Here is a 26286-nt window from a genome sequence, read left to right on the forward strand (position 1 = left end):
TCTTTGAGAGGCTTCAGAAGGACTGTCTCTGGAATTCCATATCTGTTTCAATCAGTGTTGCAGTACTCAAGATCAGTCTTAGTCTCAAGACCACTTTTTGAAGGTCTTGATCTAGTCTCAATCTCATCTCAGACTCAGTCATCTTTTAACTCAGTCTTAGGGTGTATACAGCGGCAGATCAGAAACAGTTCATATCTGTATAAATGTCACAACATAACGGCAGAGGCATAATATACAGCTGATATGATGAAACATACTCACTAGTGATGTACAACTTACACAAATATGACAATAACCAACAAAAACCAACAGAACAGACACATTATCAGCACTGACAAAAAAAGTGATATTTGCTTTTTGGAACATTAAACAGCAAACTATTAACTGCAAACTGGAAACAGGCATGATGGGGAATGTGGGCGTTGCTACAGTACTTAAATACACTAAATGAGTGTGACAGCGTGTACTTTAATGTTATTTTTGGAAGGCTAAATGCCATCATTGAAGCCATCATTTGTATTGAAGCTGAATAATTCATAACAACATGTTGTGATTTTTTTGTAAATGATTACATCTATCTTTTTCCCATTCATTTTGACTTTTGAACTGCACCATGCTCTTAAGGTGTTGGAAATGTTTGGTATCCATCAGCCGTATATGCTATAAATAACAGTTATTTATGAATAGTCCAACTCTAAAAATCTATTTGTGATGACAGTTGTTTTAATTTTGATGGTCTGTCACAAAGAATGTGTGGGAAACCCTGGGGCTTCCTTTGGCAATGATATCACACGCTGGTGGGCGTGACAAAGCTTCAGTATTTAATGATCTGGTAATGAGAGGGACGAGAAAATACTCAACATCACAAGCTCCGACGTATAGCTCCAGTTATGCAACTGGTCATAGTGGAAACGCATGTTGATGAAACCCGGGGTGAGCGTTGTCACTGTATCACCAACAATGAATCAAAATCTGAGAGCCTACTATTGACCTTTGTTTCTTTCTCACAGTACAATCTGCTTAACCCTTCAAAACATAGAGATGATGTAACTTTTCTTGTGTTGCATTTAGACACCTTTACAAGGAAACTGTCTAACCCAGAGCAAATTAGTTTGAGCAAAGAGCAAGAAATGCTACACAAATTGTGCAAATAATTTGTAGATCTGTAAAATTATTTTTTAAAAAACAAAAAAAAAGCCCCCAAAATTATATTTACATTTATTATAATTGTGTATTTAAAAATATATTTCCTTCTTCTTTTTCTTCTTCTTCTTCTTCTTCTTATTATTGTTATTATCATTATTATTAATATTTTGCACTTTTTGGGTCATTTTCTCGTTGCTGGGTTTTTCGTATATTTTGGGGTTGTTTTTTTTCAGATTTTGGGGAAATTTACTTGTACTTTTTATATTTTTTTTCCTAATTTTGGGCTAATTTCTTCTGAATATGCTAACTGTGTTCTTCCCGTGTTTTAGAAAGAAATAAACCCAAGTTGCTTAGGTTTCAAAGGGTTAAAAGAAACACTCCTCTGTATTAATCTTTATAATAACTACTGATTAACTATTGAGTGATCGGGGAGATGCAGCCTTGTGCTGAGAATCAAAGCCAAAATTAGCTCTTTTTTTTCAGTCACCACAGATATCGGAGAAGTCTGTGGTTTTATTTCATCTCATTTGCAGTGTTGCAATTCTCTTTATTGAAGGATCAGCTATAAGTCAATTGGCTGCCTCCAGCATACCCAAATCGTTCCTGCTAGGCTCGTAACTAATTCTAGGAGAGGAGAACACATCCCGCCCTTTCATGCCTCTCTTTTCAGGCTGCTTGTGAGCTTTTAAATTGATTTTAAGACTTTACTGTTAATGCTGAGGCACTACACGGCCAGGCTCCCAGCTATATTTTAGAAATGTTCATCCCTCATGAGCAGCTCCTGAGCTCCTCAGGCAGGCCTCCTCTGGTGCTTCTTAAATCTCACCTTATTACCGAGGGGATTCTTGCTGCAGGCTCCTCAGCTCTGGGACTCCCCACCTAAGCAGGCTAGCCCAAATCTGCACCATCTTTCTATATTATTCTTCACATTTATTTGGTGTGAAATTCACCGCTCCTGAACTGTTATTCTCAGCTGCTTTAAACTTTGCTGTGGGTAGAATTTAAAAATGTTCTCATTGGTAGGAAGACTCCTCTGGAAACTGAAACAAAAATGGCCTGGAAAACATAGAAAGGAATGCTACATATGCTGACTTACTTTAAAAGTTTATTTTCAATGAATTTGAACAAATGGAATAGATGAGATTAACTGCAATATGTCTCCATCATGGGAATCTAATACCCAGCCTGTAATTACATTGAGGAGATTGCAAAGAATATCAATGGTGCCTTTGTCTTTCATCGTGCACAGTGAGGATGAATTCCTCTCAGAGATATGTGCAGTGTGATACCTATTGAGTTGTCTCAGTGAGCGCAACATCATCAGCTTCTGCAAGAAATGGAAAACGTGCACGCCAAGCCAGTGGAGGGTGGTTTAACCCTTTCATTATTGCTGAGGTAAGCTGAGTTCCCCGTGGGCCTCCTTTAACAAACATGGACATATTTCTTCTCTTCAATGAGTCCCTTCTTTAACCCTTTGAAACCACAACATAATTTTTCTTTTTTCAAAAACATGGGGAAAAAATCAAGTAATTTCAAAGTAATCAAAGTAATTAGGAAAAATAGAAAAGTAAGGGAAACTATATATATATATATGATCATATTTAAATTTTATAAAACATAATAAATTATGTAACAATATTATACTCAAAGCATTCTTTTTCTATTTTTTTTCCCTTTTAAACCAATTTTGAGGTAATTTTGTTTTACATTTTACTTATTCCTTCCTTATTTCTTTGTCATTTCTGCTTTCTCACAGATTCCTAGAAATTATTTTAAAAAGCTGGCACAAAATGTCAAGGGAAAATAGAAAAAAAAAATAGGGGAAAAACTTACAATACTTCTTACTTTACAATAATCATAATTCCATATTTGAAATTGTATTAAATTATTACAATTTTTAAGCATTTTTGGCTAGGTTTATATTTTTATTTTTTATTTTTTCTTTTCTTTTTTCTTTTTTCCCCCTTCAAACTAATTTTCTGTTCATTGCTCATTGCCTTCTTCCCATGCTTTTTACAAGAAACCAAGCCAATTAGTTTAGGTTATAAAAGGTTAAATAAGGGGAAATATGCAGCAACCATCTTGCTGCAACAATGATTATTCATTCATAAAGCGCTCACTATCTCCCATCAAACACTATAATTAAACTCTATTTTTGTCAGCTGAAATAAATAGCACTTTTTGTAGTGAGTGAATTTACACTGATAAAAAAATGCTAATAACATTACTATAACAAAATAAGTGTGTGAAAAATTAAATAAGACCGCTAATTAGTCACTTAGTTACACTGAGCAAACTTAAACGTGTGTCATTCCAATCAGAAACGGTTACCAGCAGCACCCTAAATGGAGAGTTGATGTTTGTTGTACGCTCAAGTAATTAGAAAACAAATGCATTGTAAACAACTAAGTGTCATTCAGAAGTGATAAAACAATGAGGCATCATTTAATAATTTGCGTCATTTCAAATACCTCAACCGACAGAATAAATGTTGGCATTGTGCATTTGTGCAAACCACAGATATGTTACATTTGTATGTTATTATGTAGCAAATATGTTGGAACTTAACATCATTTTTGTGTTTAAACAACGCTGTGAGTAATGTGCAGCACAGAAAAACAAACAACCCTTGAATATGTTAGGAAAGATCATATTTTGGCCTAAAATACCTGGTTTTGTGGACTCAATGGAAACACAGCCATGTTTCTGTTTAAAAAAATGTTTTAAGTGGAACTATTCCTGCTTGGAAAAACAGTGATGTTTAGTTAAAAAAATTACAGCTACTTGTGGAAATCTCCCAGCAGGAAACACAGATATGCCTGAGTAAAAAAACAATCGTATTTTGTGGGAATACCCTGGTTGCAAACACAGCAACAACTCAGTAAAGATATATTGCTTTTTGTAGGAAATGCAGCAATGATTTGGTAAAAAAAAAAAGAAGGAAAATGCTACTTTTGTGGCACTATCTTGTAATAAAATGCAGAAACATCTTGAAAAAAATGTTTTCCATGGCACCATCCCAGCAGTTAATGCAGAAATATCTTGAGGAAACCAAACAATTTGTGGCACTACTCCAGCAGGACATGTAGTAATGTGTCCTGCTGGACAATGTAAAGAAAATGTAAAGTAAAAAAAAATATTTTAGCAATATCGTCATGGGCAACACTATGACAGGTTGCTAACAACATTTACGTTTGGTGGTTAATAAGGCTGCTGGAAAAAAACAAACTACCTTTATTGTTGTATGTTGGTGTTGGACAGCGTTAGATAGTCTGCAGCTTGGCAGCATCTGGCCTAGTTGTCATGGCATTCACCATCCCCTCCACTTCACTGATGACAAAGTCAGCTCATATACTACATCACTTTAGAAGCGTTAAAATGTCATGCATCAAACATACAAGTGTGATATGTCTGAGGTTTGTTAAAACATACAATGCCAACATTTTCTTTTTCTTTAGGTATTCTCTATTGACATGAATGTGATGTGCTCCTGTGTTTTTGTATTTGTATGGATTTGATTTAACCCTCTGACAGCTGAGCAAAATTTGGTTTCATGCAAAGACCTGTGAGGGAGATGAGCATCCTAATAAGAAAGGGCCCCCATAATAGCAATAAATTAGTAATAAGTTAAAGAAAATTAACTAAAAATGAGGAAAAAAAGACAGAAAGAAAGAAAAATAAAATAAAACAAGCAAAGAAAAAAATGCTTAGCAAACTGTTTTGATTTCTTACAAGAAACTGTGAGGGGTATGTAAATTACAAATGGCTCCCAGAATAGCAAGAAAAACCTAAAACCTAAAAGAAAAGAAAAGAAAAGAAAGAAATCAAACCAATTTTCTCAGATTTGAGAGATTAAATGCTAGTGGAGAGAACTGTCAATCTAGGTGTTAATGGCTGTGAGAACATCATGCATGTTGCACATGTCAGCATCCTAAAGCCGATGGAGGAAATCTGTCTTTTATCTTGACGTTGTTCAGCCTGTAACAGTAAGGTTGTCTGTGTGGCAGCCTTTTCTCCCCCCTCGGCTGGCTCAATTTGATCTCATTAACTCTTTGCATCATTTTCATTTCTACGACTATCAAATTATGCTACATCTGCACTGCACCTCTTCATCTACAAGCATCAATCATTTTCTTCCTGGTCAGACGGTTCAAACACTAAGTCGACCCCGCTGTGGGCTCAGACAGCCCTCTGCACCCTGAAGCGAAACACAGAGAGATATTACTTGCCACTGAATAGAGGTAAAAAGTTGAATAATCCCCGGGGCTGCAGAGTCAGAGATTATGAGGCAGCCAAATTATGCTGACAACTGTGTTGCAGTGAGTCCTCTGTGCGGTGTGTCTGACACTGATAAATGCCTCTCCGTGGCTGCTCAGGCAGCCTTAACCACCTTCTCCGAGCGGCGCAGAGGTGTTACGGCTGAGGGCGACAGAGTTCTATTACTGCCGCACTCGGGTTTTGAGGCAGATGAGCAACAATAGGTAAATAGGCTGAGATGAAATTAAACCTGGGAGAGTGCAGATATTTTTCCTTTTCCGCATTGCTGCATCTGTAAACAATGAGGCACTTTCCAGATGGGGGAAATGTGACTGTGGAGGGTGTAGCGGCTGCAGCAGCAGCAGCAGGAGCAGGAGCAGAGTGGTTTGTTCACAGCTACTCCCCACCAGTGTGTCAGATGTTGTTAGATCACAGCTCGGCCTCCATCGTTCCTGGCAGTGTTGTTCTCTCAAAGCTCAGAGGTGACCAGAGCTGAATGTGAGGAGGGAAAAAAATAGAAAAAAAGAAAGGATAGAAATATGTCCCCGGAGCCAGACTTGTCCCTCCACCCCTGAGGCCAGCCTGGTTCCTGCATGAAAGAAAAACAAATATGGACTGAGCTTATTGCATAAGCATTCATGCAAACAAGAAGAAAAAATCACTGACCTTGTTTTTAAGAACCACCATCTTTTTTCAAACTGCCTCCACTGCATATGTCTAAGGAAAGAACACCAATGAGTCATCACTCCAGTAGGTGGTTAGGAACCGCAGGACTGCTGTTCATGACTGCATTCATATTGCTCAAGCAGCCTCACGCAATGTCAATGTGTCATTTCAAGTTCATGTGGATGCGTCTATGGTCCTTTCCGTACTCCCATTTTTGTATTTTTGGGTGAAAATCTGGCTGTAAATGTTCAGCAGGGGGGAAAAAAACATTTCCACTAAAGCCTCAGATGTGGCTACATGTCTGCAAAAGTGGCAGTTTGTGTCAAATAAGCGCAGACATTACTGTGCATGTTAGAGAGAATATACAGCACAACACTAATATGAAGTCAGAGAGTGTCTCCAAGAACTTCTTTCAGCAATACGTGTCCAAAACAGCCAGGTCTCATTCTCAGGTCATTAAATACTGATGCTTTGTTACATGGCTCTGTGTAGCAGTGCTGAGGGCACACTCTGAGACACACAGGGCTTTCAGCTTACTCCTCTGTAAAACCATATGCAGCAATACTTGATGTTTAGAGCAACTGACATAGTTTAAATAGCGTGAAAGTCTACGAAAAGTGGGAAGAAGGGGCTGAGGATGAATAAAAAAAAAAAAATAGACTTTCACCCAGGAGATCAGTGTTTGTGCCCCCTGTGGAACCACAGGTCAGTGTGGGATTAATGTAACGTTATGTAATTTACTTGCATCACTTGTGAAGTATTTATGCCATGTTATATATTTATTTAATTGAAAACATGTTTTAACCCTATCCCCCTAACCTTATTTATTTATTTATTGCTTCATTTATCAATTCATTTTTTATGTATTTTTTATTTATTTATTTTATAGCATGCTATGCTTTTAAATACTTACAGGTCTGCACAGTGAAAATTTGCTACCTTTCAAATATTTCAAGTCCCTTTCACCATATTTGATTGAGTGATTGATGAAAGAAACATCAAACAGATACCATGGAGTGATTTTTTATGACAAATTGATTTTACCCTCTTCATTTCTTTTGGGTGATTTATTGCCATTAGTAATAACTGAATTAAATTGAATTATACTGTTTATACAAATTTAAATAAATATGCACCCATACATAAACACATAACATTTTACTTGTGTACTAGTGTACTGGAGTGTTTTTCTATATGTAGTTTTGAAAATTGTGGATTTTACACCATTGTGGATTTTTAACACTTACATTATAATTATATATTTAGCACTTTAATTTTAGAACTCACTTATGTTTTGTTGTCATTTTTTTTAAATTAACATCTGGGTACTTGTTCCATTTTAAACATGTTTTCTATTAACTTTTTAAGGCATATATTTATTTAGTATTATGTCATGCTATCCATTTCAATTCAAGTAGCACTTATCTTCCCTTTTCAAAACAAATCCCTTCCGTAGTTAACTGTTATTTATGTGTTATTTATTATTTAAACTATTGTTTTTTAATTAATTGTCATATTAACGGTCACCAGAGCTCAAAGAGCTGGTTGAGAGACCACAGCAGCATTAAACCTCATATTCTCGAATAATATAATTTGATTTTTAAAATGATTTTATAGTGAGTTTTTATTAACCAGCTTGGGTCTTAATGAGGAACTTTTTAGTTGTTTTTAACATCTATACCCATTTGCCCGAGCTCCTTGTAGCGCTCATTTAAAGCACCGCATTTTAACCCAAATGTAACCCTTCCTGACTAAGACGTTCTGTTGCCTAAATGTAACAGCAACTATATGACATCACTAACCACATGTAACAATCTGTTTGACCCAGAACACAGCTGTGAGCAACTTATAGATATTAAAGGGTACGTCTGGTGTTGGTATCACGAGCCGAAGAAGGTGAGAAAGAGCTGGTACTGGAGGGCCTGGGATGAGATAATGTTGTCCAAAATGAACCCTGTAGATTAGAAATTAACCTACCATGAATGGTGTATACAACTAAAATCTGATACTTTACACCAGGCTGCAGAATATAATCCGTTTGTGACAATGCTTTTGAACATTTTATCCCTCTCACAGATCAATATTAAACCCTTTCCAGGTTTGCTAAATGATTTTAAATGGATGTGTTTCCTGCTTATTTGTAGTTATTATTTTTGATAATTCCCAACAGTCTTAAAAACCAAATTCTAAGGAGCAGCTACAGCCCCATTTACCATTGTAAATCAGCTCCTTCAGGTTCGATAGCTGATTACCTCAAAGAGTTCGCCTCCCCCAGACCTCTGTATGTAAACTGAGAATGAGCGGTTTCTCCTTGAACGTAAATATATTTCATACTTCATTTCCTCAATCTGCATTCTCTTAACTTCGACACAAGCATCACCAGAAAATGGGAGGCCAGTTTTGCTTCTAAATATATTGTGGATGACGAGAACAAAACGGACACCCGGCTGCCCCTGCTGTGTATGAGGTGTCAAATGGAAATTGAAATTCACTACTTAAGGCTGTGTATATTTATTACCAGATTTGGGAGCATGATTGCTCAGGAGATAAGTGGCATAATCTAGATCAAAGTTAAAAAGGACCCCTATGTGTTTATTCTTGCTTTACCCTCTGAGGAGTGAATATTACCTCGTCTACACTCCAAACTCTGTGTCAGACTGAAAATAAATATAGCTTAACTGGACAGAAGACGAACCATCTATGGCCAGTACTGTAGTACAGGAAATCCTCAGGGCTCTCCACTGTTATAGTTTTAAATGTAAAAAGAGGTCCTTCACTAGTTTGTGCTCTCCCTTGTTGGACTATTTACTGATTACTTGCCTATTTACTATTACATTTGTATTAAAATTAACAAGTTTTACAGCCCGTACACCTCATAGGTTGCATGACTTTGGGCAAATAACAAGTATCGTTTAATGTGTATAACATTGTAAAACAGACACACTAAAACTGCTTGGTTAAGTTTATCAAAAAGATCATGGGTTGGCATAAATAAGGTATGTTTTTTTTATAATAATGAAATGTAATCTATCTTTTGACCCTGTCATGATATTGCAGGCAGATGAACCCAAGTGCCAGAACAACAACAAAGCAACAGTAACTTGAAGAAAACCGTAGTTTAACCCTCTATGGTACACATTATGATGCCAGTTGTTATATAAAAAAAGAAATGTTTCTGCTGGTAATGATTTTTTTTGTCATAGAATAGACCAAGTAAACATAATTTAAAGAAATTTTCAATGTACATATATATATTTTGGGGTACACTTTTGTTTTGTTACCCTAAAACAACACTGTACCATAATGTTCAAAAATGAAAAAAAGAGGGTTATCAGGATGCCCAGTAGCTCACAGAGTGGGCGCCCCATGTACAGAGGCTATGTCCTTGCCACAGTGGCTGGAGGTTCGATCCTGATCTCAGTCCTTTGATGCATGTCATCCCCTCTCTCTCTCTCCCCCTTTCACGCTTAAGCAGTCCTATCAAATAAAGGCAAAAAGCCCCCAAATAATTATCTTTTAAAAAAGAAAAAGTAGGGTTATTGCTTCCTGGTGTGTATCTTCCCTGACATATTCTATGTTGTGTTGCTGCTGTGTTGCTAGCAGTTGGAGCTGAACCATGCAAGGAAGGCCCCCAAAGAAGAACACAACATGGCCTCCAAAAAGTAATAAAAGACAAACAGTGCTATTGGTTTTCTTAGGGCTTGTCTCTCTATTTAAGTATTGCAACGCAATTGTGAATGTACTGGGATTGTGTAAACAGCCAAATTTGGGTACGTTACCTCAAGGCAACCCAATAACATAGAGGGTTAATTTCTAGTTTCTTGAACAGACATCAAGGCAGAAAAGGAACAAGCTGGCTGTATATGTAAACGACATACACACACAACGCCGGGAGCGTAGAGAATGAACAGACATGTAAAAAAGGGAGACCCAATTTTTATATACACTGGGGTGAAATCACACGAATGAGACCTAGGTGGATTAGGCAGGGACTCAGGTCAAAGGAAAACACAGGGATTGGTTAACAACAAGGGTGCGGCAGGGATCACTCTGGTGATAAAAGCAAGACTAATACTGAGCAGGTGTGCAGGGAAGACTCTGGAAACAAGGAAGGACTAACGAGACTGATAGAAGGCAACTATGACAGAAAACAGGACACAGGGAAACCACAGAGGAAAGTGAGAACGGTGGTTGGACTGTAGGAGCAGTGAGGAACAGGTAAAACTACTAAGACAGAAAGTAAAGCCAGACATGACTGTCCATGACATGCATGACAGAGAGGTGAATCACAGATTTAAACAGGTCACACAACATGTACAATGTGAAACAAGGAAAAATATTACAGAAAACCTAAAAACAAGGTATGACACAAAACCCAGGATCATGAAACACCCTCAGCATTATGTAGTTTATCTTGTACATACCTGCTTTGATTTTCCTTTCTTTAAAAATATAATATTATTTCCTTGCTTTAATAATGCAAATTTCCATGTTGTGAAACTAATAAAGGATAGTCTTATCTTATCTTATCTAATCGTATAATAATTCATCACTGCCTCATGGGATCAAAGTCCTGTGTTTGTATGACCCATGCACTATATCCTGCCCTAAGCGGACTTTGTCACTCTTTTACTACATCAAAGGCGAGGCAACTTTATTGATAGAGCTCAATTTATTACAAAAAAACAAACAATGTGCTTACATTTACCATGTGGATGGCCATGATATTTAGGATTAGGCAAAAGAGGCACATGGTAAGGTGTAGAAAAAGAAAAAAAAACACACATCCACAATGGAAGCAAACTCCAGACTTACGGACAAAAGTCAGTAGTTTGTGGGACCCATGTACCTCCCGACTGACCCTATAAGCACACTTGTGCTCCTTAAATTACAAACACTGGGCTCCTGAGTGAAAATCCTGGGTTTGGTTGAACCATCCACCACCCTCCCCATAGGGACCACCCTAAAGGGACCTCACAATACATCATTACAGGAAGCATTGTAACCTAATGCTGTCTCATGATGTATCATACAGACGCAACAGGTTCTGTCCAGCCGCATTATCAGCTGTCGGCGTATCATACTGCCACGCTAGATGCCATCTGGCCAGCTCCGTATGGCCACCATACAAATTGACACCACCCAGCTGCGTGTCATACCATCACATCATTTGATGACCTCGGATTGAGAATGGACTGAACTTTGGGGTCATAGTTAAAAAACTGTTCACATTTGGCTGGACTGTCAAAAAACTTTTAAACAATTTTTCTCAGTTTCAGTGTAAGCGTAGCTACTGCCTTTGTAGGGCAGTATATATACCTTACACTTAGTGTAGAACACTTATGGTTTTGAGAATTATATACACCACTTTGGCTGTGATGGTTTAAGTCCACAGCAGGCTGTTAGCTCAACATGTATAATTTTAATGCTTGAGCTGCTGTCCGTGGTGCTGATCAGAGGCTTATTTGCAGAATGAGAGCAGCACTGCAAACCTCTCCATGGTGACATTGTCTTCTTTGCAATTGTCTAGAGTGGTTGTGTGTGTGTGTTTTACGTTAAGGGTGAGGCGAGAGACCAAGAAAAAATATTTGCACTGGAGCCAGTCACAATTATGTTAGGCCGCTGAGCCCTAATCAGCTGCTTGCTCCTCGTGTCAGTTATGGACGGCATAGACTGCATATTGCACTTTTCTGCCACAAGCGACCACTCATCTCGAGCCAGCACTCACACACACATTCACACGGCAGTGGCAGAGGCTACAATATGGCTAAATTGTTTGGAAAATGGTTGCAGTAATGTCAGCTAAAACACACAGAACTGCTGGGGTGATCCTTTCAAAAAGTGGTGGATGGTAATTTGGGAGCTTTTTGCATTACCCACTAGACTGTGTTATCACATTTAACCTCTCTCACAGTTGAACAGTCAAGCTGCAAGGTAATGACATCCAGTTGTATTTAACCAGTCAGTCAGCCAAAAATCCAGTCATGGTTTCGGCAGCCAGACAGTCAGATAGAGAGTGTATCAGTCAACAAGCAAATGAGACGGCGGGTTTTATAACAGAGCCACCAGGCAAGTAAGGAAGCGAGTCAAAGAGACAGTCAGCTAGCCAGTCAGCCGGCCAGGGATCAGCAAGAATAGATGGAACTGGCACTAAGCCAGTTTGAGCTCCCTGTGGAGGTGCTGTGGTGATTCACCTCCCCGCCTCGCTGAACCTGACTGCCTCACTGGCCCGGAATTGATATTCCACATCACCATTTCAGCGAGCCAAAAACATTTTGGCAAAATGTAGAGTGTTGTGTTAGGTTAAGTAGGACAAAATGAAGAGTATTCAGCGCGGGTCTATTCTATCCCAGCATGCACCAAGAGCGCCTGAAAAGGTTTCTGCTAGCACAGACAGATACTTGCGCTCATTATGCCTACAGAAAAAAAGTCAGTTTGCAGTCCCTCACACTGCGGTGGAAAGCCAGGGAAAAACACGCAGAGAATACAAACTCAGAGGCATCATGTGCACTTCCAAAACCCTGAGACATTTCATAAAAGTCAGACGTCTCCGAATCATATCTGCCATGGAAACCTTTTTCCCCCAGCATTCACTTCCCATCTCCAGCTGAATAACCATGCGAGAATTCAGCTGTAAATTAATCCAAAATGACTTATAAAGACACAGTGACCTTGTCAACCAAACTGTGACAGGAAGTGGGTGGAGATGCTTTTAGCCACAGTGACGGATAAGAGAAATAATAAAACTCCTGCCCACATAAAAGGTAGATTTTCTTGTGTATTCAGCTGTATTTGCATAGGACTCTCTTTTTGTGTTTTTTCTTTGCTCAGCAATTAAAATGCATGGCAGTGTACAAAAAACAACAATAATTCACAACTGTTCTCCCTTTGTTGTTTGCTAAAAATAGCACAGGAGCACAGAAGGTACCTTTACCTTTAGTTTGCTCACTGGCAAGGTGAGTATTGAAGTGGAAAACAGCTCACGCAAATAAATAGCTGAGATAATGTGTGATTTACTTCAGAATAATGGCTTTAGACGTCCTGCTGCTTTTATGTGGATGGCTCATATGCATTTTCAGTGCCCAGGATGGAACAAATGGAAGCAACCTGACACCAGATGCATGCTAATAGGTGGAGTAATACTCGCATATATGTTCTAGAAGTATCATTTAGAATGGAAGCTGTATTTCAACGCACTCACAGAAACACTTGCACAGTAGTTCAAATAAAGAACAATTTCTGTTTATGACATCTTGAAATGTGTTTTTGGAACAGGTGCATGCAGGTGTTAAAAGTGACACTATGTTAGTGACAGTAGTGTTGCTCACTCACGAGCACGGTCAGCAGTCAGAGTAGTGGCAGCGGCTGTGACACACAGCTCATAGAGGTAATTAAGATACTTTGAAACACTCAGCGCCTGATTACTGCAATTTGCAACAACAATCGTACTCCCTCTCAGAGTCATAACTCAGTCAGATCTAAACACACAAGGCATGATACCCACATTTAGCAGCCGCCACAGTGGGGCTCGTATTGTCTTCACCTTGTGAGACTGTATTGGTGTGCCATCATGGCATAAACATGGTGCTTATTGTAGTGAGAACTATCAAAGAAGTGTTTTTAGTTATTTGCCAGGTGTTTAAGTATCTACTGGTGTGTCTGTGGACAGATTTTGCCACCATGATATCGTCACAACCATGCATGGTGCAGTTCCGAAACTTTTCACATGTATAGATGAGATCAAAATGAAGACCATAGCCTAATTCCCACTGCATGAAAAACCTGCTAACAACTGCTAACTTCTGGCTTTTGAATGCAATGCATATGATTGGCATTCATACCCAGGTCAAATGACTCTGCAGGGGATACGGGTATTTTTTGCCTCCAGCTCTGATTGGCACTGATGGAAACATAACACCCAGGTGAATGCACTAATTTTAGCTCCTTAACTGGCAACATGCAATGACGTGCCGTCACTAATTACCATCTGTCTTCTCCTAAGCAGTGCTCAAACATCATTCTAAGTTAGCCTGCACCGAATTTGAAATAGAAACTCAATAAATAAGAGATACAAAAAGAGAAGAAACTACTGAATAGTTTTCAGAGACCTCTGTTTCTACCGCTGTCTGCTGTTTACCTGTTCTCCTGTCTGTCCGTGATGTCACACAGACACACCAACAGAAAGGCAGACTCATCTGCTGCAGCGCTGCATTCACAGGCAGTGTAGTTATCTCATCACATTTCCCAACCAACAATGGGGCAAATGATCTCTACTTGTAAGTCCTTTTTGCAGAGAGATTCTCTATAACGCCTTTGGATTTGTGATGGATGGATGGGAAAGCAATAATTTAATGTTCACATTTCAAACAATAGATGGAGTGACACTTTTCTGTTGAAATTGTGTCAATTTAGTCAAGTGACACTCATTGATAGTGTAGGGTGCTCTACCATAAATCAGGCTTTAGTTATAAACAGTTTTAACAAATATCCATAAATGTGAAAAAATTAAATGAATAAATCCTAAGTGAGAGACACTCCTTACAAGAATTGTTATGTTTTTATGAGATCTTCAATATCATAGTTATCCAGTAATGGTGCAGGACCTTTTAAAAGCTCATTCTGCAGACTTTTAATGGTGCCAATTTGCTTAGATGCAAATGAATATAGGCTAAAAAATAAAGTGCTCATGTTGTAGTCTGGGAGGGGATGCAATAGTCCCACGGGTCGTTCACACATACAGATTAAAAAGCTGGGACAACAATAAGCTTGTATTCAGTGGGAATGGGACCTGGCGGTACCCTTTGCTGAGAGATTTAAAAGGCGCTCAGCAGCACTACAGGGGGAAATTGAGAAAAGCTGAACTTTATGCAACTTATACAACTACCTCGAGAGTAGTATGGTGGCCACATCAAGAACAAATTGTCCAGTCAGAGCAGCGTATGTAAATTTGGCGCTCAGGGCAGCAAACTCACACTCAGAGTTACAGCTTACTTTGTATCTTTACCATTGATTGCAGCATAGGTTTTGTCTCAGGCAGGGAGACTTAAAAAAATGCTCCAGATGAACTACAAGCAATTGCAAAGCCCAAAACACTTAAAGATAGAAGATCATTCCTTTGTTTTGTTTTAGTTCAGTCACTCTGGCATCCCATCATCATTATCGTCATTAACACATTTTGTCACTTCCAGGTTTGATAAAACTGGGCTCAATTTAGCTCACAGCTACATAGTGCAACATTTTGCTTTGTGTTTACATACCCAAAAACATTGTGTAAATGATAGTTTCAAAATAAGGGGAATGTTTATACTCCAAGATGAATGATAATACTAATAGGAGTCATGAAACCCACCTTGCCTTAATTTCCTGCCTGTTCTCACTCCAGACTTGTGAAATATGACCACTCTGTCAATGCTTTTGGTGTACGTGTGTGATGTCAAAAACCACCTTCTGCATCCAACTAGAATACAGCAGGACAGCATCAGATAAGAGCACGCTTGAACGGAACCAGTGCATTGTTATTATATGCTGCCGGATGGCCGGATGGCACCAGACGCGTTCACATGCAATGCCACTTGTCAATGTCACTTGAAAACGCGGCTAGATGGACCCGGTCACATGTGCATGAAATGCTGAAGGACAGAGTCAGATAATAATGCTGCCAATAACAGTGTAATGTAAGGAGTATGAGTGCGAGTTCTAGGGTGGACAGTTGGGGAGGTGATGGGTCCCACAAACAACAGACTTTTGTAAAAGTAAATGTTCAAAGATGCTGCCACTCAAGATAACAAGATCACTCTTAAAGAATATGCATCTTCTGTGGCATCATATGTCAGCAAAGGTACTGATGATGTGGAGACCACAAGGACGGTGAGATCATTCCCAAACCAGAAAGCCTGGATGAATGGGGAAGCAAAGGCTCTTCTCAGAGCTAAAAGGACTGCCTTTCAGTCAGGGGACAAGGAGGCATACATCATCACCAGAGCACAACTGAGAGCTGACATCAAGGATGCTAAGAGGAGACACCAGCAGAGACTGGAGAAAGACCTCAACAGCAGCAGCACTACAAATATGTTGCAGGTGATTCAAAATGTCACAGGCTACAGAAGCAGGAGCACAGCCATCATACGTGAGGCCACACTGCCAGGCGGGCTGAACACATTTTACGCTTGCTTTGACCTCCTCAATAAGGACTCAGCTGTGAAGTCTACTCTGCCTCCAGAGGACCAGCGACTCTCAGTGACCACAGCATATGTGAGAAAACTCGCATAGATACTGAGAGTGAATATAAACAATTCCACAGGCCCAGACAACACCCAAGGGCGAGTATTAAAAACCAACATTTTTGACGCCTCACTCTCACAAGAGACTGTCCCCTCCTGCCTCAAGAGAGCCATCATCATTCCTGTAACTGAAAAGGCTGCTGTGTCTAGTCTTAATGACTACCGCCTGTGGCTCTTAGCCCTATCCTGATAAAGTGCTTAGAGAAACTGGTTCTCCAGCACATCAAAGACAACATCCGTGCCAGCCTGGACCTCAACAGAGGTCGCCATATCTACTGTTCTTCACTCAGTCTTCACCTAGCTGGAGAACAAGAGCAGCTACATCAGGATGCTGTCCGTTGAATCAGCTAAGCATTCAACACAATCTCTATCATGAAGCTGATTGGACAACTTAACAGTCTGGGTGTCAGTTAAACACTGTGCAACTGGATACTGGACCTCCTCACATGCAGACCCCAGAGAGTTAGGATTGGTAATCTCACCTCCTCTACATTAGTGCTCAACACCGGAGCCCCCCAGGGCTGTGTGCTCAGCCCCCTCCTGTTCACACTGTACACCCATGACTGCACTCCCAGACATCATGGGAACTCTACTGTGAAGTATGTAGACAACACCACCATCATTGGCCGTATTACAAACAATGATGAGAGTTCATACCAGGCGGAAATTGACAGTCTTGCAGAGTGGTGCACAGAGAACAACCTACTGCTCAAGGTCGGTAAAACCAAGGAGCTGATTGTTGAATTAAGAAAGAAGGAGGAAAAGCCACACACCCCTGTCTACATCAGTAGAGCTGAGGTGGAGCAGGTTAACAGTTATAGGTTCCTTGGAATCACTATCACTGAGAACCTATCTTGGTCATCACACATCACCACCCAGGTTAAAAAAGCACAGAAAAGGCTCTTCTGCCTACAGAAACTTAGGAAGGCTAAATTCCAGAGCAGGATCCTAGCTAACTTCTACAGAGGAGCAATAGAAAGCATACTGACTGAAAACATCTCAAACTGCCATGGTTCATGCACGGCCCAGGATAGGAAGGCTCTACAGCGGGTGATTAAAACTGCCCAGAACATCACTGGTTCCCATCTACAGAGCATCAATGACCTCGGTGAAGTGAGGTGTCTGCACAGAGCCCAAAGGATACTGAAAAACAGCAGCCACCCCAACCACAGTCTGTTTACCCTGCTGCCATCTGGAAAAAGATACAGAAGTATCTGCTGCAGAGCCACCAGGCTACAGAGCAGCTTTTTTTCCCAGGCTTTGAGACTACTCAACTTTTCCTTTGATGCCAAAAGATGTAGTATGATTTAGGATCACCTTTAAATTTAATTTCTTCTTAAACTACATTAAAGAAAAATGACAATAAACTTACATCATACCTTGTACCTTGTAAACAGTCTTGAATTTGCTTCCTGTGTAAACGTGTGTTTTTTTTTACACCTTACCATGTTCCTCTTTTGCCAAAACCTGACTTGCTTGCTGCTTATTCCCATCCATCATGACACTGTTGTATAAACATAAGGACCATGCTACTGCATCCCACCTTGTGCATTTATTGACATCACCATAATGGTATATATGGCCATAATGGTTTTCATGTCTTCAGCCTTAGTGATATGAAAGGAAAAATAGTTAGGCCGACTTTTGTGTAAAATTATTTATTAGTGTGTCATCATTCCTGATATAAATGATGGCCTTCAGGTAAAAAACAGAGCGACCTGACATAATTAAAGTCACATGACACACTGTACTGTATAATAAAGTGAATTGTGGCAACTACATAATTTGTGTTCAGAGACATTATGCTGTCATCATGCTGGTTTGTCTGCAAAATCATCACAGATGCCCTTAATAGAGTTTTGGCTCTGACTGCATGCATGTAAATGTAGATTGTAGAATGTGTTGATGGTATATGTGATGTTTTACAGTTATCCTTTGCCTGATTAAGTCATCTTCTTGCACCTTCTTTCACTTTTTGTGTTCTCTTCGACAAACCAAACTTTTAAAAACATTTCTTTGCAAATATCAACTAAAGCAATAGAAACCACAAACAGCCAAACAGCAAATCAATAATGCATGAACAACAAACTCCCTGCTGTACAAGTGTGGCTTCATCACCACATTCTAGAGAGTGCTGCACTAGTTAGAGTCGCTTCAATGGATTTTCAAAAGTACATCTGGAGGATATACTGACTGACACCAAAGGAATGAGCCGGCACAGCTGTGCAGCAGCACTGACCCATCATGTTAGGTTATACCCACAAGGAGGTCACTTTGACCCAACACCGGCCCTGCCACAGTCTCCTGCTGCTGTATTTAGTCTTATCTTGAGAAATATACATGTAGATTTAATGTTTACAGAAATGTTTACTTTATATCCAGTCACCCTGAACTACTCCCAGCTGTACTGCAGGGGAAGCAGGTGTATGTCCACTCGGTCCTCCTGCCCGCATTGTGAAAGTGTCCTTGAGAAAGACACAAAAACCCTAGATTCTGTCCCCAGTGAGCAGGCCAGTGCTGAACTTCTTGACCTCAACATGAGATCAGCTGGCAATAAAAGGGCCGACTACTAGTGCTTTTGTGCAGTAATATGGATTTAATGACCAAGTGGATAAAAGCAAAAAATAGAATAACTAGAACAGTTCAGAAAATGACATCTCTTTACTGTAATGCAGCCTTTAATCATTTGAAACCTGAAGCAACATCACATTTGTTTGTGCTGCTTTCAGATACCCTTCACAAGTATTATACATTCTGAGCTCTATGCAAATTTGTGCAGTTTCTTTCAAAAACATGGGGGAAAAGGCAATAAGCAACTTGGTTAGAAATCTTTTTTTTTTTAAGCTAAGGAAGATGTTTTTTTTAGGGATTTTTTTCAATTTCAGTTTTCAATTTTTTTATCATTAAATTTCTTGCTAATTTTTTCTGTGCATTTACAATCCATGATTAACTGTAATAATGCCAGTGTTAACGCACATTTTTTTTTATTAGCAAAAGAATAATACTTTTAATACAGCCAAAATGTTGAACAAGGCTTTTGTTTGGTGACCACAATGTAACAATTAATCTTAAACTCTATGAATCTGGTGTTACACAATGGTCACAGTACCCACTTAATGTTGTTGCAGTGGTAGTGGTCAACAGAAAGCGTCCACCTGTCAATGAAGGAACATGTCACCCTGAGCAACATGGCTCATTTTTGATGTTTTTAATAGGTTCTGGACAACAATAGAGCTCTATGGCACAGAGGAACAAGATAAATTAGTGGCTTGATACACAGACAATACTTTTAATTGGATGCCTGCGCTGTTGATTTAACCCTTTGAAACCTGGGCAATTTGGCCTGATTGCTTGCAAAAACATGGAGAGAAGGCAATGAGCAACTTAACAAGACATAGAACAAAATTTTAGGAAGGCACAAAAAAAAAAAAAATTTAATTACTGAAGCGAAAAAATGAAAAAAGAAAAAAGTTCTAAAAACTGAAAAAACTAAATAAAAGTATAGATTTTCTTTGAAAATGTTGTTTTGTACCTTTGGTATTATGTAATCACAATACTACATTACAATAATTATTAAAATAGGTTTCTGGGCATTTTTTCCTATCTATTTATCTTTTGAAGTTTTTTTTTGTCACCCTTTACCAGTTTCTTGCAATTTGTGGGACATTTCTTGGCATTGCCTTTCCCTCTGAATTTTCAAAAGTAATCAAATTTAAACAGGTTAAATAGCTTGTGAAAGTCATCTGTGTGCAGCACAAGAAAGAATGATTTAAATCAAGTTTAAGGGTTAAGTCTCTCGAATAAATTGGGTGCAAATATTATTACTGATCACTGATTATTATATATTAATATGCTATATAAATAGCACAACATAGATATCTTGAGTGTGCCAAAAGTGCAACATATATTGTATAATTTTTTTTCTGATATCAGTCAGACATGGTTGTGAGATTCCTTTCCACAGTGCACATTAAATATCGACCTAAACAGTGTTGCCCTGAACTGCTTAAATCATACATCATGTCAAACAAACTGGAGAGAATATGAACACTTTGCATGGGGGGAGAAAAAAAACAGAAATAGAAAACATTTGCTCGTCTGCAGTTTAGCAAACACATTATGTGATGAAATCCACTCTCATCCTCAAACAGTGCAATGTGGTTGGACATTTTTGCCTCCAGATCATAAGGAAGTTTCCTGATGCAATCTAGAAACACAGTGACTCAAACAATGAGCAGTCAGTGGTCTTACTGTTAATGACAAAGCAATCAAAATTTCACAACACATGGAAGTAAGTAAACCAGGTGATTGTCTCCAAAGTGTGAACAGGAGTTGCGAGTCGCCAAAGCAGCAGGACTTTTCATCATGATTTAATTTGGTTCAACAAACAGGCTGTAGACTGAAAGCCTGGAGGTGTAGACACGTGTGAGTTCAGACATTCAGCAAGGTTTATCCCCCAAAACTTTTCATCATTCCTACCAGATTAGTCATGCAGAGCAGGATAAAGCTTGACTGATGTTGCAAAGTTGTTATTTTTACCTTGTAATCCGACACTGAAGCTCGACGCCTTGAAAACCTTGCAGCACTCATCAGTTCATTGTTCTTATATGATTAATTTAGGTGTGGTATATGGTTGTGTATTATGCACACACAGTATGGCATGAGGAATAATGATGGCAGTGAAAAGTCTGGATGATTTCCTACAATGTCAAGTGCATATAGCTTTGCAACCCTACTACATGGAGGTATAAGTCATAATTGTCCCTCCAAATGGTACGCCCAAAACAGCATGGGCTAGATTAACCAAATCACCAGAGGAAGATGTTAACATTTTCCATGTCTGCAAACCATGAATACTTTACATTTGTACATCTTATATATTGAGAAAATATCGCTGAAGTCTTGCACAAATCTGCAATGGAAACCCGCCTACTGTGTTTCCAACAGGTTTATTGCCACCAAAAGGGATTGTTTTTATAGAGATGTAAAAAGCATTTTTTGTTTGTCAACCAAGAAATCGTTGTGTATCATGACAGGATTGTCCCATGAAAAGCTGTTGTTTTTTATTAGGACATCACTGCATTTCGAGATAGTGCCATTAAAAGTGGGTATTTTTCAAAAAACACCATCTTTCCTGGACTATAATCAAGTAGGTTTTTTGCCCAAACCTGGCATGTCACAGCATGAAGTTGGAAGAATAACTAAAATGTCATATGTTGGCGTGGAAGAGTTGGAGTGAGAATGCGTTGGCTTAAGATTTCATGCTTGAAGTATCCAAAAATAAAAAAAGGAAGGAAAGGACTGGGACAAGGTCACATTCATTCTCTGATAATTAAGAGGTTTTCATAGAAAATAAAAAAAATAAAAAATATATATACAGTATATATTTATTTATTTTTATTTAATTGTACATCTTTTACATTGTTTCTGAGTAGATGATTGTAAAAAGCTTGCTATCAGAGAATCAGTGCATGTTTTTCCGTGTATGGTGTTATGTCGGGTCTCTCTGCGCCTGTGTCTTGCTCTGACTCGTAGCTGGAGGCTGATTAATTATTCTCTGTGTGAAGGATGTTTTGGCCCAGAGTGATTGCTGCTCCTCTGTGGCACTCCTGTTCTCTGGATCACCTCAAGCCAAATGAGATGTGGTGGGGAGGAATAAAGGGTCAAAGCCCTCCCTCTCCGCCCCCCCTCCCCCTTTCTTCTACCATCCCCTCCCTTCATCTCCAAATCCCTAGCAGTCCAGACAATCCAGAGCTGGGCCGCAAGGTGCAAAGTGTCCCCCTGGACGATTTCCCTCTTAGAACTGCAGCCCGGCCTGACACAGAAATCTAGTCAATGTCAATATGATTTAGGGAATATTTCATTTTCTATTTGCAGAGTCCTGCCTTGTTTCACAGGATTACAACTTCTCTCACTTTTCCCTCTTTTCAATTTTCTCAAATCTTTTCTTTCTGCCCACGGATAGCAAACGTTTTTTTTTTTTTTTTGTCCACAGAATTCTGCAGCATAGGATTGTACACTTGTCATCAGTTACTTTGCTCTCATCAGTTCTGGTTCGATGTCCCCGAGACGCAGGCGAATCAAAGAGTGGGCTGAGGAGGCTGTGTTCTAGTTTGCAGTTGTTAGTCATGTCAGATGCTCGGTAAACAGTCAGAGCTGCCTGCAGTGGTGATAGCAGTTTGTCAGGGGCCAAGGCAACAGTAGCTGCCCATGTAAATCCTTTTCAAAACACTTCAAAGGCTGTTTACTTTGAGGGAAGGGGGGTACATTTGTAGTTTTCTGTGCTTGCTTGCTAAAGATAGAGGAATTTATGTGAGAATATGAGGCTGAAGTCCACTGATCACAAACAAGTGGCCAATTTTGGAACAGTTGTTTTTCTTGAGTGATGTGCCAGGTTCAATGAGCAACAGCCTCAGCATGATGTATGTGTGTGAGGAGATGAATATGTAAATCAGGGCATGACCATCTTCACATTAGGTTTGTTCGAGCTGAACTGCGCCTCACTAGACAGCGGGCGAGAGGTGGCAGTCGCAGCAGGTGGTGGTGACAAAAAGCTGCTATCAAGTCGGACAATTTTCTGACTTTTCCAGCAGCCTTCAGTTTGCACAGGAAGTCACAGAAACATCCACATTCTAATAGATTTAATCCAAATTCATTCAGATCTGAATATCAGTTTGTTCACAGTCTCTAATTACTGCGATTATGACACAGCAACGGCTTTAAACATTATACAAGTGATCTGTCATTTCTGTTAATGGTTCAACCTATATTTTACACAAATTTTCATGTAAGTAGGCATCATATCAGTTTGCTGCTGGATATTAATCAGCTGAGCGCACCTGTCACAGTCAAACTACATCAATAAATGAAAAATATCAGTCTCATATTTAAAGACACAACAGCTCAGCAACAGCAGATCAGTCAGACAGCCAGCAGTCAGGGCTTAGGCTTCTTACCACAGTCCTACTTAAAATAATTAAAACAGTTTCATGTTAATACACAATAGACTACATATAGTTCATTGTGAATGTATTTAGTCCTTCTGACTGCAAAACATCGTCAGCCAAAACATGTATTCATGTGACAGAAAAAAACTTCAAATAAGACTAATAAATTCCACATTCAACAACAACAACAAAAAAGTTGATCTGAAACATCATATTGTTGAGTCAACATCTAAATCAATCAGTTGTTTGATCCGCTGAGAGCCAGGCATTTCCCATCATGCCCTGGGCCTTGCAGTCGGTGGAGAGCAACTACAGTGCCTGGATCTAAAATCTGCGGATGCCTTGATGTTATGAGATCGCAGTCCACTTTTGCATGACGTGTGAGCAAGTCAGAATGAGGTTGGACACAAATCTAACCGGCATACATTGCTCATCAATCGCTGATGCAGAACTGAGTAAACTTGAACGAGCCTATTAAGATTTTTTATTTTTTCTGTATATGAACCTGTTATGTTAAGCAAAATTAATGATAACTGACATGCCTACTCATTTTCCCACATTTCCTTGTTGTGAGAGTGGAAATGAAATACAGTCAATAAAGTCCCTTGATAAGAAAGACAATGGATGAATGTTTAATGGTCTTGTAATATTTGGCATGGTAATAAAAACAATGTAATGACTCACACAATGAAATAATCTGGATGTGTTTTGCAATGTTTGTGTATGAATCCACGCTCTGCAGTGAGGCAGTGTTCCCAGGCTTTATCGGTGACTGCAGCCTTATGGACCAAACTTAATGAAACCATATGGTGGAGCATTTGGAATGCAGAATAGGGTGAAACACAAACAGGCAACCACATGTTAGATAACACACATTAAAAAAAAAAACCTAAACTCATTGTGTACCACTGCATTTTATAATGTGCATTTTAGAATCTGAGATAGTCACTAAAGTCGCTTAAGTCACTTTTAAAGGATCGAAAAAATAGCACTGCTGGTCAATGTGAGTGCTACTCTAATGCCTAATGAAATCGAAAATTGCACATATTAATGTATCTGACTGTTCTGTTTTGCTTTTTAACTGGAGGTTGTGCACGCTCTTTGTAATGTGTGACAGATGTAGTTTTGTGGTGCATGGGTATGCGGCGTGTAAAAGAATGAATCTCATCACAGACTGACAAATTTGCATAAATACCGAACCTATCTAATGTCAGTTCTCTCTTTTGATCTTTTCTCAAAATGAAACCTTAGCTGTGTTTGAAACCACTCACTATTATCTACGTTGTATGTATTAAATAGTGAACTATATAACCAAACAAAATTTCAGACAATACACTGGAATTTTCGGAACATCATTGCGTTAATAGATGCACCAGATATCTGTGTGATGCAGTGGGCGTGCCCAATGCCATGCAGACAAACTGAGCACTCAGGAGGACAGATAAACAGAGGTTATATCAATGTTGCAGTTTTCTGTTAAATCCCTGATTAATTCAACCTTCTTCTTCTCCTCCGGAAATACACAACCGATTTGCATTATGGTATAAGGGAGTAAAATGAAGGTACATCAAATGTACACTCATATTTGCTGTGCATTGTGTGTATTTTATAATGCAATATATAGTGGATGAAATTAACCTCTGAGAATTCAAACACTACTGCAAAATGGCAAACACACTATATAGTGCACTATTTCTGTGATAGGAAACGGTTATAATCACAGCTCTTGACTATCAACATACTGCGGATGCCATGCAGTTTCAGGCTCTCTGGTATTATATTTATGCAAAGTTACTTGCAAGCTAGTTGTGGGTTTGTCATACTAATTTTTTCATGACCTCAGGTCGGCGGAACAAAGTCTCTTATGGTTGACATGACTTCATATCGACATATTGCTCCACCCTATGTATAACTCAAAATAAAATCTAAAAAAAACGCCAATATTTTATTCCTCATTGTTCATTTTTTTAAATAATTTGTGTCTTCTCTTTTCAGGTACAAGAATATCATTCAGCTATGGACTGGCTGTCCTCCTTCTGGCATGTGGTTTGGTGAGGGATGCCTTGTTATAATTTGAAGAACTGACATGGTCTGTGCCCTGATCTCGCTCTCTCTCTGTTTGCTCTCAAAGCGAACGAGAAAATTGCCTGTTTTATCCCCCTCCTGCCCCCGCCACCGCCACCCCACCATGCGGACAGCACAGTTGGCCCTCATTTCCCTGCCACCACTGCTCTTGCACCCAGCACATTGTTATTAGCCACTGTAAACACCTGTCACCTTTAAAAACCGGTTGGATTACCTTTTGTACAGACGTCGGTTCGACACCATCCCGAGGTGCAACGCTTCCGGTGTGAAAACGGACTCTGTCTCTTGTTGGATAACTCTCACGGAGAATGACTTTCTCATGGTTTCGCCGTTCCAGTTCATGTGTTTATTGCTCAAAAGTGAACAAGAAAAAAGGAGAATCTATATTTGTGTAATATATATGATTCTAGATATATATCTGTTTTATTTGAAACACCTAGAATTACTGTATGTGCTGTATACATAGCTACACCATATTGGCCATGGAACTTCATTGTGAATACTGGCCCTGGCAAAGAAATGAAAGAAATTAAACTACATGTTAATTAGACTGTTAACATTAACCACACGGTCAAAAGGGTTAAATTTCTCATTCTTCTTCAGCTATATTGGCCACCGAAATTATCTGAAGTGCATAGTTTTACATCTACTTAGTGATACATACTGTAAACTGGTGTGCATGCTTATTGGTCTGACAGCTTCAAAGAGGGGATCATCGGATATTTGAGCGACACAATTCAACATTTAAAGTTTAATGTTACAGTATGTTGACTTTATTTTTAATGTGCTAGCTTTGGTGTGAATAAAAAAATGTCCCTTGTCATTTTAATTTGTAATGCGTCCTCAGTAGGAATAAAAAGGATGTCACAATTTATGAGTCATGGAAAATCCTGATATGTGACCAT

The 26286-nt window shown here is 39.1% G+C and overlaps 1 protein-coding gene across 1 annotated transcript in view; it reads left to right on the plus strand.

Annotated features, from left to right (window-relative positions):
* vstm2a (V-set and transmembrane domain containing 2A) overlaps window positions 1-25578 on the plus strand; it is a 94193-nt gene extending 68615 nt beyond the window's left edge. Inside the window, exon 5 of the mRNA XM_042510902.1 lies at window positions 25292-25578. Within this exon, the coding sequence (XP_042366836.1) occupies window positions 25292-25368 (77 nt within the window). The 3' untranslated portion in view covers window positions 25369-25578. The remainder of the gene's footprint in view (window positions 1-25291) is intronic.
* Window positions 25579-26286: the final 708 nt, after the last annotated feature.

This window comes from Plectropomus leopardus, chromosome 21 (assembly GCF_008729295.1).
Source record: "Plectropomus leopardus isolate mb chromosome 21, YSFRI_Pleo_2.0, whole genome shotgun sequence".
NCBI lineage: Eukaryota > Metazoa > Chordata > Actinopteri > Perciformes > Serranidae > Plectropomus > Plectropomus leopardus.